The sequence below is a fragment of the Pollicipes pollicipes genome, unplaced genomic scaffold, assembly GCF_011947565.3.
Source record: "Pollicipes pollicipes isolate AB1234 unplaced genomic scaffold, Ppol_2.1 Scaffold_3087;HRSCAF=3621_pilon_pilon_pilon, whole genome shotgun sequence".
NCBI classification, from domain to species: Eukaryota; Metazoa; Arthropoda; class Thecostraca; order Pollicipedomorpha; family Pollicipedidae; genus Pollicipes; species Pollicipes pollicipes.
The window spans coordinates 39,756,359-39,769,180 of NW_023596225.1; the positions used below are offsets into that span (position 1 = coordinate 39,756,359).

The 12,822-nt window shown below is 54.6% G+C and overlaps 1 protein-coding gene across 2 annotated transcripts; it reads right to left on the reverse strand.

Annotated features, from left to right (window-relative positions):
• Positions 1 to 7,329: 7,329 nt before the first annotated feature.
• On the reverse strand, positions 7,330 to 10,722 carry LOC119089510 (uncharacterized). 2 transcript variants are annotated; one of them, XR_005093152.1, is made up of 6 exons: positions 10,665 to 10,722; positions 10,045 to 10,205; positions 9,156 to 9,282; positions 8,854 to 8,911; positions 7,987 to 8,055; positions 7,330 to 7,500 (listed from the first exon to the last, which is right to left on the reverse strand). XR_005093152.1 is itself a non-coding variant. In XM_037212241.1 (5 exons), the coding sequence occupies exons 1-4, from the start codon at positions 10,719 to 10,721 to the stop codon at positions 8,894 to 8,896; spliced, it is 363 nt and encodes a 120-aa protein (XP_037068136.1). In that variant the 5' UTR covers position 10,722; the 3' UTR covers positions 7,330 to 7,500; positions 8,854 to 8,893. The 2 variants fall into 2 exon arrangements, 1 of the variants encoding a protein (XP_037068136.1); XM_037212241.1 differs by lacking the exon at positions 7,987 to 8,055.
• Between the last annotated feature and the right edge of the window lie 2,100 nt (positions 10,723 to 12,822).

The window sequence follows — 12,822 nt, forward strand, 5'->3', positions numbered from 1 at the left end:
CTTCACGTCGTAGAAAACTCCACGAGGTCACCGTGGAGTCGTTACCGCAGTTCGGCCGGCCAAGTCGGGTCTCTTGAGTCAAACATGCTCCCGCCGTTGAAGTCTCGCTTGTCCTGCTGTCTCACTCATAACTACGACATTTCTTTTCACTTGGGCATTCAGTTTTTGATGTGTCCACAGCTCCCTGCAGTTAATACCACCCGATCTTTATCATATACACTTTCACTTATGTTGTGAAATGTTACGCACAAATACGCAAATACTGTGGCAACTGGAGTAGTCTATTGCCGGATTCGAAGTTTTTGTCATCGGCGTGTTCACGTATGAGCCTACGCGGCTCGTACCTCTCCCCTCATTAAATTGATTTAGATGCATTACCATATGCATGAACAAATTCTAATGATTCAGAGTACGAAGCAGATGCGGAAAACTAAAATCGAGAACATGTTAAGTCAGTTTACTCCATCGAATCAATTTTGCGCGCCCGTGGCGTGCTATAATTTGTTTACAGCACACAATTTTAAGCTCTGTCTTCATCCAACGGCGGATTCCTGCATCTGCCCCTGTTTGTTATAATTGAACATGGATTCATAATTCATTCCTGGAGTGACCACTGGGTTCTGGACTGCTGTAAGAATTCATTATTATTGTGTTTGCTGTTGAACCGGATGCGCAAAGGAATACTGCCTTATCAGCAGCACAGCTATATTTATATGAGCACCTTCGATCTCCGTTCCACCTCTTTCCTTCCGTCTCGAGACTAAGTATATAATTTCCTTGATCCTGCTAGCACTGTGGTATGTACATGCTGTTACCGATCTAGCAGCGCATTACATGCCCAGTTATTATTTGAGTCCATGGTCGATCCCAACATTTTCTCAATGGCTAAGGTTTGGGCTGGTTTGAAATGTCATGACACATTTGGTTGGTTCGGAAAAAAGCAGTGCATTGATGAACTGAAATCGTAAAAGCACAACGCACAGATATTTGAAAACTCTTCTCTGCTAACCAGCAAGCACGCCTAAAACTCCACCAGCCAGGAGCACGCCTCGGTGCGCGGAGGCAACGCTAAGGGAAGTAGAAATTCACCCTAACACCAAGTGCTGCCGTTGACCTGCAATGTCACGATCGGATGGTGGGAGCCAGGGTCAGGGCAGGGCGTAATGTGGGTTCTGCTCATCACAGAAATCCAAGCGTTCAAAATGTTCGGACGAATTACGAGGAAAACATTTTAAAAGGTATTTTATCATCCCCTGGTGGGTCCGAACAGAAGCTTTACCCGCCTCTCCACCCAAAGAACATCTCGCGCTTTGGGCTACCATACAGGAAATTGCAAAACGAGCCATAGCACCGCGGTAAGTGTCTCGGCTGCAGGATGACAGGCTACGCCAGCACCGTCCGGGCCTCCCGGGCACGAAGCAGTGCTCCACGGCGAGGTCTGGCGCTTCGACCCCGGCGTGGAAGCTGCCTCCCCGGCCCTCCTGCCTGATCGAATCCAGTATGGAAGCTATCTCCCCGGCCTCGTTCCTGATCGGCCCCGGTATGGAAGCTGTCTCCCCGCCCCTCGTTCCTGATCGGCCCCGGTATGGAAGCTGTCTCCCCGCCCCTCGTTCCTGATCGGCCCCGGTATGGAAGCTGTCTCCCCGCCCCTCGTTCCTGATCGGCCCCGGTATGGAAGCTGTCGCCCCGGCTCTCGTACCTGATCGGCCCCGGTATGGGAGCTGTCTCCCCGGCCCTCGTACCTGATCAGCTCCGGTGTCCAGTGTCACGACGCTCTGTGCTGGACCCGGACGCTTCAGGCGCGACTGGCCGGCCGCGCTCGCGATCGTCACTGCCTCACCGGAACGACGACGCGACCCTGTTGCCATGGCGACCGCGCGCCGAGGTCGCCCGCTGCCTCGGGTCGCGTCCGCGTGCCACGGCCGGGAGGTGTTGCAGTGCAATCGGACCTGCTGAACTCAGGAGCATGACGCAGTCTCGCCGGATAGGTGGCAGCGGAACCCCGTGTCGGCCTGTGAAGAAGCGGGAGGGGGCAGACGCGGCGAGCAAGCCCGTTTGGGCTCGTGCCTCGTGTCAATACAGTGTCGTGACATTAAGGAGTGTTCAACATTTTTATATAGTTTTGAACTGAAATTTTGTTTAAGGTCATTTGGTGCAATTCCGAAACCTGTCCTTCTTAAGACCAAAATCCCTCTAGTTTCTGAGCTAAGATGTGCTGAGAAGACTTGTCTCCAGTCCCACGAAGATGTGCCGTTTATTTAAGATGTGCCGGGAGACTGTTTAGAGGTCACCGAGGCATTGACGACGCTGTAGTAATGTCATTAAAACCCTGCCATTCCATAAGCCATACGACGATCAAGGGCACGAAAAAATATAATTGTCAAGGCGTTCATATCTGACGTTTGTGACCACGATTCCCAGACGTCACTGCCTTCAGTTGACCCTCAATGTTGTGCAAGGTGCGATGACGTAATAAAACCACGACGCATTGCGGAGCATATTTGCTAAACAGAGAATTGTGCTGTTTAGAGCAGTCTTTTTCACTTAAAAAGCGTACCAATAGCTATAAGTGAGCCTGTTTGATGATATCTGATATATAATTATTGGACCACCTGCGGAAATCAGGGATGTTGTTGCATCAATGAAGGCTCCTACGTCGATTCAGATTCATCTGCGTGGATCAGAGAGCCTCTCGCGTTAGGGAGGAGGCCAGTGTGATGTGATGCATCCCTCTAAGGGTCTTCGGATGGGCCAGGGGATCCCGTCCCGTGTCGCCAGAATGGCAGCTGGAAGACGCCCTGCAAAGAGACGGAATGGTCCTTCAGCCCTTGGCCGGGAACAAAAATGTGCCCCCTAGTGTTCTCCTCAGGGGCCGTTTTCTCGGAAAGAAGTAAGGGGTCTTATATGTGCTGAAAGGGGGCGGGCGAAATTAGCTAAAAAAAAGGAACAAAGTCATCCCATGTTTGCCAGAGAACGTCTATTCTGTTGCAGAATCAACTAGTGAAACAAACTGCATCAAAAACTTTGAGCCTGCGCGCGCGCAGTTTCGAGAGCAAGGACAGCGATGGCCCGGGTGGCAGTTCCGTCAAACCGGCGTTGGCCGCTGCAGTAAGCGAGCGGCGTTGGCCACTACAAGTAACATCGGGAGGCGGGCGCTGTGCGCGCGAGAACGACTCACAATATAATGGTTCCGAACGTCTTTCAAAATGAATTCGTACAGTTCGAAGATGAGACTGGGCGTATCTATTTACAACTTAAAAATTGTCCCTGGACAGAGAAACAGTTACAGCAAAACGAAAAACCGAGACTTTTCCTTAAATCTTCCAGTCCGACCACCATATTCCTGATTTGCGGTGTTGTAAAGTCCAGTCCACTCTTATCTTCAATTTAAAAATCACACAGCTGAAATACACACACGGACTACCTTCTCAAAGTTCGATTTGATGTTCTACAGCGTTCAGAGATACTTCTTTCAAATGCGTCATCATTTTCGCCCACCCGTTATCCACAGCTCAGTGTTAGCCGCCAGGCCGACACTGCGCGACCTCCCGAGACTGCAACATCTGGCATCGAGGTCTTCGTTGCCAAGATTTGTGAGCGCGCATGCTAAAACTATGTTACCAAATTTGTATCACTTATCAATTTTGACTGAATATTAAGCATTTTCAGACAAACATGACTTGGTCATGTTAATGCAAAATGTTGGCCCATTTCAATCTACATTCGCGGTGTCATTAATATATCTGCTCAGCCCAGATAAGGCTTATACAGAGTCCACTGGACCATTCTAAAATGAAGAACGCCGGTGATTTATTGCATGCAGTCGCTTAATGCACGATTTCTTCAGTTCATCGACCAACAGCTCAGGCAGAATTGATCTCGCGGTAGATTTTGGCTTTTGTTCAAGCGGTAGAACGTAACGATGAAAAGATATCAAAGAAGCATGCCCTCCTTAACAAATGGGCCATGTCCGGCGATTCTTTTGGAGGGGACCTTTTCCTGTTAGGCGGCCCTTTGTCAACCCTGTACCCCCTCTTGTCAAGGCTCTGGCTGCGCGCTCAACTGCATGGAAAGTGGCTGACAATTCGGCGTCGCGCTGGGGCCCAGCTGGACCCGCTGAGTCCGCCCAGGCCCATGGTCCATGGCTCATCCAACTGCCGTGGACTCTAGCCCTACTAGTCCTACTAGTCGTACTAGCCCTACTAGTTCTACTAGTCCTACTAGTCGACACTATCCTTAGTTTACGCAAACTACCCGACCGTGCGGAGACAATCAGCTGTACGTGCAGCACGTCGTCTATAAACGAGTCTTATATGCGCATAATTTATTTGTTTCACCTTTTTGCGATCGGTGTGCGGACTTGATTGTAAGTAGCACCAGCAACGAACTCCACCAGCGGCAGACAGCACTTGGTGTGCCTAGTATACGATATACTGGCAAATAAGACATATTGTAACTAAGATAAGCTTTCTCGCCGGGGTCCAGTCTGTGATCTGAGGGGAAGGCTCGGCCAAACAAATATGCACGGATGATGACAGATCAGACAGACATCAGATGTGCAGTCTGGGGCACCCGGCTGCCCTGCGGCTGGGCCGGCGGGGTAGCTGCAGCAGCAGCAGCAGAGGTCATGACAGAGGTCATGGAGCGCAGGGGTCATGACCTTAGCGACCCGGATGCCGGCCTCGGCCACTGTCTGTTGAGCGTGACGAAGTCGATGCCTTCACAGACGGTCTGTTTGACTCTTTGCCTGCCGATGATCAAGCTCACGCGACGCGACGCTTCCGGGCTCCTCCGCTGAGGAATGCTTCGATATGAGGGGCGCTCTCTCTCAGTATCAACATCCATGAGATTATGAAATCACAGTAGCATGTACGCCACCCATAACGCAAGCGTAACTGCTTCTTCATACCACACACACGCACACGCACACGCATACGCATGACTATATCACACCTTTGAAATTTTACTCAAGCAAACGGTTGTTTCACCACACTCGTTAACACATCTAGGCAGATTACCAAGACAGGTGTTCGCCCTTTTTCAGGACTATACCTAAGCAAAATACATGTTCTTATTTCAGCATTCGCTCGTGCAGTTTTTAACGATTGGTGGGACAGCGAGATTGTGTTTCGGTTCTGCCTCTGCAAATTAATTCCAAACCCGACCCATGGTGCGTGGCACTGATGTTGTTTTTCGCTCAATGCAACCAAACATTACATTGAGCAATGTTCCGTTGCATTGAGCGAAAAGCGACATCAACACCACGCACTATGGATGGTTTGAAATTAAGTTAGCATTTGTAGCTACACCCGTCGAAACGCATTAAACACGCCTCCTGACAAGATTTGGACAAGATTTAAGTCCATTCCTGCCAAAGTAATTTAAAAGATGACGCCTTCTGGAATACATAACCCACCAAGACACGTCTGTTAACGAACAATAGAACAAGCATTGAGTAATGCTGAATAATATGCAAGTCATAAAAATGATGACAACATCGGTGACCGCTGTCAGAACAGATGGTCAGCTCCGGCCCGTGGGCCACAACGGAAATTTGGGGGTTAACCCGCGCGGCTGGGAGACCAGAGGTACACGCCCTTTCTGCCAGGGTGAGAGGCAGGCGACGCTATACAGCCTCCGTAGCTGACAGCGTCGTAAAGCTCCAACGACACGACGGTTGCTGTTAATGGGGTAGCCATCTCTGTGTAAGCGTGGTTCTCAGGGCTGCGAAGGTCGGCCTCTGCTCCCGCGTCAGCTACCGGAACATCTGGCCTGCTTCCCAAGGACTCAATCGCTTTTTAAAAAGCTGCGAACGTTAGTTGTTAAGTGCATTAGCGAGGAACATTATTCACACAGATAAGACAGAACTATTAGCCTTATTCCTTCAGGAAACTAGGAGAATGGGGATATAACTTGGCTGATATTTCGGCAACATGCCTTTATCAAAACAAAAGCAGAAGTGAATTCACTCCTGCTTTTGTTTCGATAAAGGTATGTTGCCGCAGAAAAAGCAGAAGTGAATTCATTCCTGCTTTTGTTTCGATAAAGGTATGTTGCCGCAGAAAAAGCGAAAGTGAATTCGCTCCTGCTTTTGTGTCGATAAAGGCACGTTGCCGAAATATCAACCCAACTATATTTCCATTCTCGCGGTTTTCCGAAGAATAAGGCTAATACTACTGTCTTATCTAGGCTGCGAACGGTCGCGATCCGCTGACGGCGAAGGGACATCAAAACAGTAGGGCATTGGCGTGAATGTCTTTATTTCAAAATCAACAAATGACAACAGACGGGTTAACGCACATGCCAATACGGATTCATCACAAGTGTATAGACAAACAGAGCCAGCACAACAGCAGCCGTCCCCCTACTGACGAGATCGCTGCGTCGTCCCAGACATGCCGATCGCTCTGGCCCACAGTCGTCCGCGCCAGGACACCGTCGGCACTGACGCAGTGCTGCTCTCAGAAATACGCACAGCACTTGGTGTTATTCTACTCCACTCGCCGGGCGGAAGTATGGGACACGGGCGTGTTATGCTGTGTTAATGGCTGGCCCACTTGGGGCTTGATCACTGCCACCTATAGGCCTACATGCACCAACCAACCGATTTTGTACACAAAACAGACCATTTTATCTGTGTGGGCATAATGCGTGCGTTGACACGCCTATGCCACTTTCAAACAAAGTGGGTCAAGTCGCTCCAAAAGCGGCTCCCTATGTTTGAACAGAGGCGAAAGAGGACGCGACGTTCCTAAAAATAGTACGCCGACATACAGACACGCGATAGCCTGAACTAAAAAACAAACAAAATTGTCTCACATCTTACCTTTAAAGCACAGCTGTACGATTATCAGATTATCATCCTGTCTGACCGTGTCAACCGCATTGCCCTGACCTTTAACCGTCAGCTGCCAACGGAACGCTCCCCTCCCCAACCCCACCCCTCCCACCCATGACGTCACAGTCACATCGCGCATCGTTTGTTGGCTTAAGGCCGGCGTCGGCCAGCCTCAGACAGGCAGAACCCGCCGGATGCCCGGCACAAGCTCGCTGTGGATGCACGCGCGTCCTGGCCAGCTACCGGACCCGTCACCCCCTGGGCCCAGTCTCAGCCGCGCGCCGGCGTCCGTCGCCGGACAGCAGCGCGCGAGACCGACTCACGCCCGCCGGGCCGCCGCCTGACCGCGTCGGACGCGAGCACGCGTCGCTTGCGAGCCGGTGCCAACCGCTGACCGGTGTCGGTTCACTACAAACCGAAGGCAACGGCGGTGGGGCGCGAACCCGGCAGCGCGCAGCTCTGCCAGCCGGTGACACGGCTGGTGTCGGGGAAGCCGACCCTCCGACCCGCTTCGATGATACGACCCGTGCAGGGGAAGCCGACCTTCGGACCAGCCTCATCGCAGCAGGCCGCTGCGAAGCGGGGACAGGGCGACGAGCCCAGCCTCTTGGCAGCGGACGTCGAATCATGTTCGCCCGGGGTGCGGTGGGTGGTATTTGTCTCTGAGGGCAGGAGAACAACGTGTTGGACGACAGACACGTACAGGCACGAGACACGCACGCTCACATAACCTCGAACAGTTGACTGAGCAACAGGCGGCTTTTTACTGTTTATTCATGTCTCAACACCTTACGTCACTGGGTACCAGCCCTGCCCGTGCAACTCGTCAGCTTTTATTTCGTTCCCCATCCGCAGAGTAATAGAGCCTTCAATACTGGGGGAGAGACGCAACTGCGCGTTGTCTCGCACATTCCTTCCAAGGTTCGAACCAGTTGCGCCCGGCCAGCGCCCTGTCTTCCATCGCGCATTGCACTGATGCAGGCCGGTCCTGCGCCCCGTGGGAAAACCGCGGAATCCCCATTCCTCCGCCTCGTCCGGGCTCTTGAGCTATTAGCGCAGGCTGGACTGGGTGTCGGCTCCCAGATGTCAGGAGGGTGCCTGGCCGTGGCCAGATCGCAGGGTCAGTGACAGGGTCAGGGGTCAGCTACCTGGCCAGAGGACGGGCCGCGGTCAGAACTGATTGTCAAACGTTGGCCGCCAGAAGTACTCGGCCGGCTCTGGAACAGACGGACGCCGGCCAGCTGGGTTAGTCGAGTGGCACAGCAGACGTGCGGCACAGCACAGTCGAGCGGCACAGCACAGATGCGCGGCACAGCACACCAACACGCCGCGGCACAGCTCGGCGCAGCTCGGCGCGGCACAGCACAGCAAGCATGCACGGACAACACACAAAAAAAACAACGACAGGGCAAACAAGTAATCTGGAAATTGTGAAAACAGCGGGAAAAGAAGCAGAACACGATCCAAATCAACATGTTAAGGCATGGGTGACCGCAAAAGCCTACTTATTCTACCAAACAGTGTCATAAAATTGTTTAAAGTCCTCTTCCACAAAAACGTTTCTGTAAAGCTCAGTGCGGGATACCATCACCCATTTTTACAGCAATATTCAATGGTTGATTCTCGCAATTCTGTGCTGAGAAGCTCTTCAGATCACATAAAAAACCTCAAAAGAAAAAAAAACACACGCATGCCTTACGGTTCATGATATTGAGTGAACTCGCGGCGAATAATCCAAGAAGGTGATTACGGTAAAACAAATACATCTCGTCCAGGAGCCATACACAATTACAATAAAATGTATGAGCGTTGAGAGGGAGCATCAAGGATAAACAATATATGAAGAAGCCAACGCGTTATGCAACACTGCAGCGGTTTGTCCCGTTTTTGGCAAGAGCGGGCTGTTGGGCTGTATTCCGGTTTGTCCGCGAGCCCACCACGCAAAATCGGATTAGAAGTAGCGTCAAAGGGGGCCACATACATCAAGCGCCACACTTATGACGGGTCACACGTACATATCAGCCTACTGATCGCCCTTCGGCACTATCTTGAATGTCACGGAGGCCACGCGTGCTGCAACAGAGGGCGACCATGGCACACGTTGATACCAGGGCATCTTAGTAGAACCGACCATAATCGTCAAGTTCCACGCGATCTTTCTGCGGTCCACACACCCGTCGCTCTAAGGTCCATAGCATCGCTTCACCAGTCGTCACCGAACTATGTGGCAAATCGAGGCAGTGCACCGCCAGGGTACCTGCACAACGCCACCGTAATCCCTCACTCTTTCTAGGGTTGCGCGGGGACGCAAGCTCACTTTTCGGTGTGGACGTCTTCTTGACCATGGTTTGGTTTTGGTGGTGGCGGCGGCGGGCGCGTCGTCCTCGTGTTGGCTGCCGCTGTCCGAGCTCTCCGCCGCCGGCTGGGAGCCGAAGGACGAGTGCCTGCGCGCAGACAGGTCCGGTCACTCGGGCAGACGGTCCGGTCACTCGGGCAGACGGTCCGGTCACTCGGGCAGACGGTCCGGTCACTCGGGCAGACAGGTGCGGCCACTCGAGCAGAACGGACCGGCCACTCGGGCAGACAAGTCCGGCCGCTCGTGCAGACGGGTCCGGTCACACGGGCAGACGGGTCTGGTCACTCGGGCAGACAGGTGCGGTCACTCGGGTAAACGGGTCCGGTCACTCTGGCTCATCAGTCTCCAAGGCAGCGTGGCATGTGTGGCACGAAAAAGGCACGTTGCTGCTGTAGTGATGGGAACTGCCTGAAGGGTTCCACTAATGTGACCAGAGGCGCCAAAAGGGCTCCACCATTGCGACCCGGGGTGCAGAATAGCCCCAGGTTGACAAAGGGTGCTTTTGCAATAGTGATGCGATCTGTACAATTTTACACTCCCTGAGATGCCCTATATGCGTAGGAAATCAGTAGTGATGCATGTCTATGCACCATAGCAGCCTCGGAATGTCAACTAGTTGACTTATACTTTCTCATTCTGTGCATTAAGCACCGAGTGCCCACCCCACTCAAATCGTTTTGCTCGTAACAAATACACTGCCCCATACCCAACAACACCAAGACCGCCAACAAATACAACGCCAAGACCGCCTCAGTTGACGCCAAGGACAGCTCAGCTGACGCCAAGGACAGCTCAGCTAACGCCAAGGACGGCTCAGCTGACGCCAAGGACGGCTCAGCTGACGTCTCACCTGGCGAATGGCGGCTGGTCGAACAGCGAGCCGCGTGGGAAGGTCATAGGCTTGTCGAACAACGACCTGACCTGACCGTGCACGCCCCAGAGGCCTGGCAGCCGCTGACGAGGCGAGCCAGGCTGGTTCAGCCGCAGAGGGTCGCTCAGCAGCAGCGAACGCTGCAACAAGACGGCATAATACCGGGTCAGCATGGGACGGCGCCGGGTCAGCACGGCACTGCGCCGGATCACCACAGCAAGGCGCCGGGTCGGCATGAGACGGCGTCGGGTCAGCACGGTACGGCGCGGCTACACCGGCACTTAAGAGGCTGGCAGCAGCGGGCTAACGAAGCTGGAAGCTGGAAGGAAGCTGTTCCTGCGAAGCTTTGCGGGATATCGTCACGGAGCGGCGAGTCAGGCGCAGTGATCCGATCAACACGCTGCGATATCAAGAGACATTCACCTACGGTACCGTGACATTCAAGGATCCTGCAACCGTGCAGTGTGCACAAAACACAGTACGCTTCCTCTGAAGGCGTTTCTTGAACATCAATCTTGTAAGCACGATACTGGTTCCTACAGCTCTCCACAAGCCATCCAAGCTCCTTCGCCATCACCTACCGGGCTCGATTTTCTCACCTTAGCGGGCGAGTCCTCCATGTCCATCCGCTTGTTGAGGTTCTTGACGCGATCCATCAGAGAAACCGAACAGCGACTCGGCAGTGAAGATCTCGAACTGGTCATCCTCGTCGTCGTCTTCGCCGCCCGAGCTCAGGCTGTCCGACGAGGGCGCCATCTTGGGCCGGGACAGCCTGCCGACGCAAACGAGGCAACGCCGATCTCGCGTAAGCGCTTCTCCGGGGCCGCCAAACGAAAACGAAAGAAAACGTGCGCTGAAGTCAGAAGTCCGTCCATTCAACCGTAATATGACACCCGTGCGTGGTTAGCCGTACTTACATGAATAATTTTGATACGATATCCACTTATACAATAGATTCGTCCGTGCATTCATTCTGTGTCTTACTCCAACTTTCGTGGCCATGACATACCGCATTGACGGATACCTACGCTCGTTCGGGACTCGTCATCTTGCACTCGCCCGGAGAGCCCTTCGTCGGCGGACATTACCTGCTGCTGGCGATGGGCCAGCCGACCAGGTCAGGCAGCGGTCTGTCATCGAAGCAGCGCATGGAAGTGAGCCTCTGCAGGCCCCAGGGGGCGCCCCAGACGTCCTCCCTGGCGGCCCGGTCTCCCAGCAGGCTTCTGCCAGTCCCCGCCAGGCGGCAGCACCGTTAGTCACAGACGCGGCGGCCGCGTTCGCGCGGGCGGCGGGCCCGTCCCCGCGCCGCCAACCAGGAGGCAAGGTCTCGCACGTTCGGAGAATGAGGTTCAAGCCGTTTACCAACTGCCAGTTAGATGCGGTCGACAGCATCAGTTCACATACCGACTGGCCCGATAGCTTTTGAGAAACGTGGGACCTGTTCTGGTTGGCGAGGCGGAAGCAGAACCACCAGCACGACAACTGATAGGCAGGAATCACACAAAACTGGGAATAAAACCTCGCAAAAAGGGGCTCGTCAAACGCATGCAGATCATGGACGATCATCAAAAGCAATAGTGACGCCGAGGGACGAAACAGGAGCATCCTGGTAGTGCCATGCAGCAGAAGTATCATGCCTAATTTTATGACAATCAGTCGGACAACGCAACGATTTATTTGCATCATGCTGTCGTTGGGATATTGATATACAGGCTTCGATAAATCCAAGACCAACATCCTATGACGCATTTTGCGTGGCATGGTTCAAGAAACCGACTCAACAGACAGGAGAAAAAGGATATCTGAATGGGGTCAAGATACCAGCTGCTGTTCTTTGTCACTGACATCCCGCCCCTCCACAGAGGACAGGCCGACAAGCAATCCTGATCTAGCTTACGTTCGTCACCAACAAAAACCGCTTCCACAAAGGGGGCCCCAATCCTCCCGCGCCGGCACTGCGGCTCCCGCCCCCGCCCCTACCCCCCCCCCCCCCCCTCCATCACCGGCCGGTAACAAACTCCAGCCGCACGCAAAAACCAGGCTCCGCGCGGACAAAACCAGCGCTCTCTCGGGGGCGGCCGCGTCCCACTCACCCGAGTCGACGCTGTCCGGACAGCTGGTGGGAGCGGAGCAGCCCGGCGCCGTCGGCCCGCTCGGCCTCGACCGACTGCGCGCGCGCCGGCGGCGTCATCGTACCGCCGCCTTCCAGCGCGATCGGGATGATGAACTCGCGCGGCGACTTGCGGATGAGCTCGCGTGGCGGCGACGGCGCGCGCACCTCCTCGTCGCTGGACGAGTCCTGCTCGGGCAGCGAGCGCAGCGACGAGGTGGGCCCGATCGGCCTGGAGGGACGGCGCGCCGCCGGCGCCGCAGGGGCCGGCGCCGCCGCCGGCGCTGGGGCGGAGACGGCGGCGGCGCCGCCGGCGGCGGCCGTGGGCTTGGTCGTCTCGCCGTCCGCCAGCCGGATGGGGATGATGAACTCCTTGCTGGCGGCGCGGCGCGGCGGCAGGCTCTGCGCGCGGTCCTCGGGCCGCGCCGGCGCCGCCGGCTGCTCGTCGCTGGTGCCACGGTCCAGCCGAGCTCGGACAGCCGCCGGCGCCGGCTCGGCCGGCAGGGCCCGCGGCCGCACGTCGGCGGGCGCGGTGCGGATCGTTGACGGCACGCTGTCCGCCGAGAAGCGAGCGGGTGACTTGCGCTCCGGCATCTTCAGGCTCGGTCTGACCTTGGTGTCCTGGGTCTTGGGCTTCTGTTCGGGCT

Excerpts from the sequence above, each read along its gene's own strand:
- LOC119089510 (XM_037212241.1), bottom strand. The coding sequence starts at position 10,721 with ATGGATCGCGTCAAGAACCTCAACAAGCGGATGGACATGGAGGACTCG. Across the intron at positions 10,206-10,664 it reads TGGAGGACTCGCCCGCTAAG|CGTTCGCTGCTGCTGAGCGA; the intron begins GTGAGAAAATCG and ends GTCTTGTTGCAG. Across the intron at positions 9,283-10,044 it reads GACCAGCCGCCATTCGCCAG|GCACTCGTCCTTCGGCTCCC; the intron begins GTGAGACGTCAG and ends GTCTGCGCGCAG.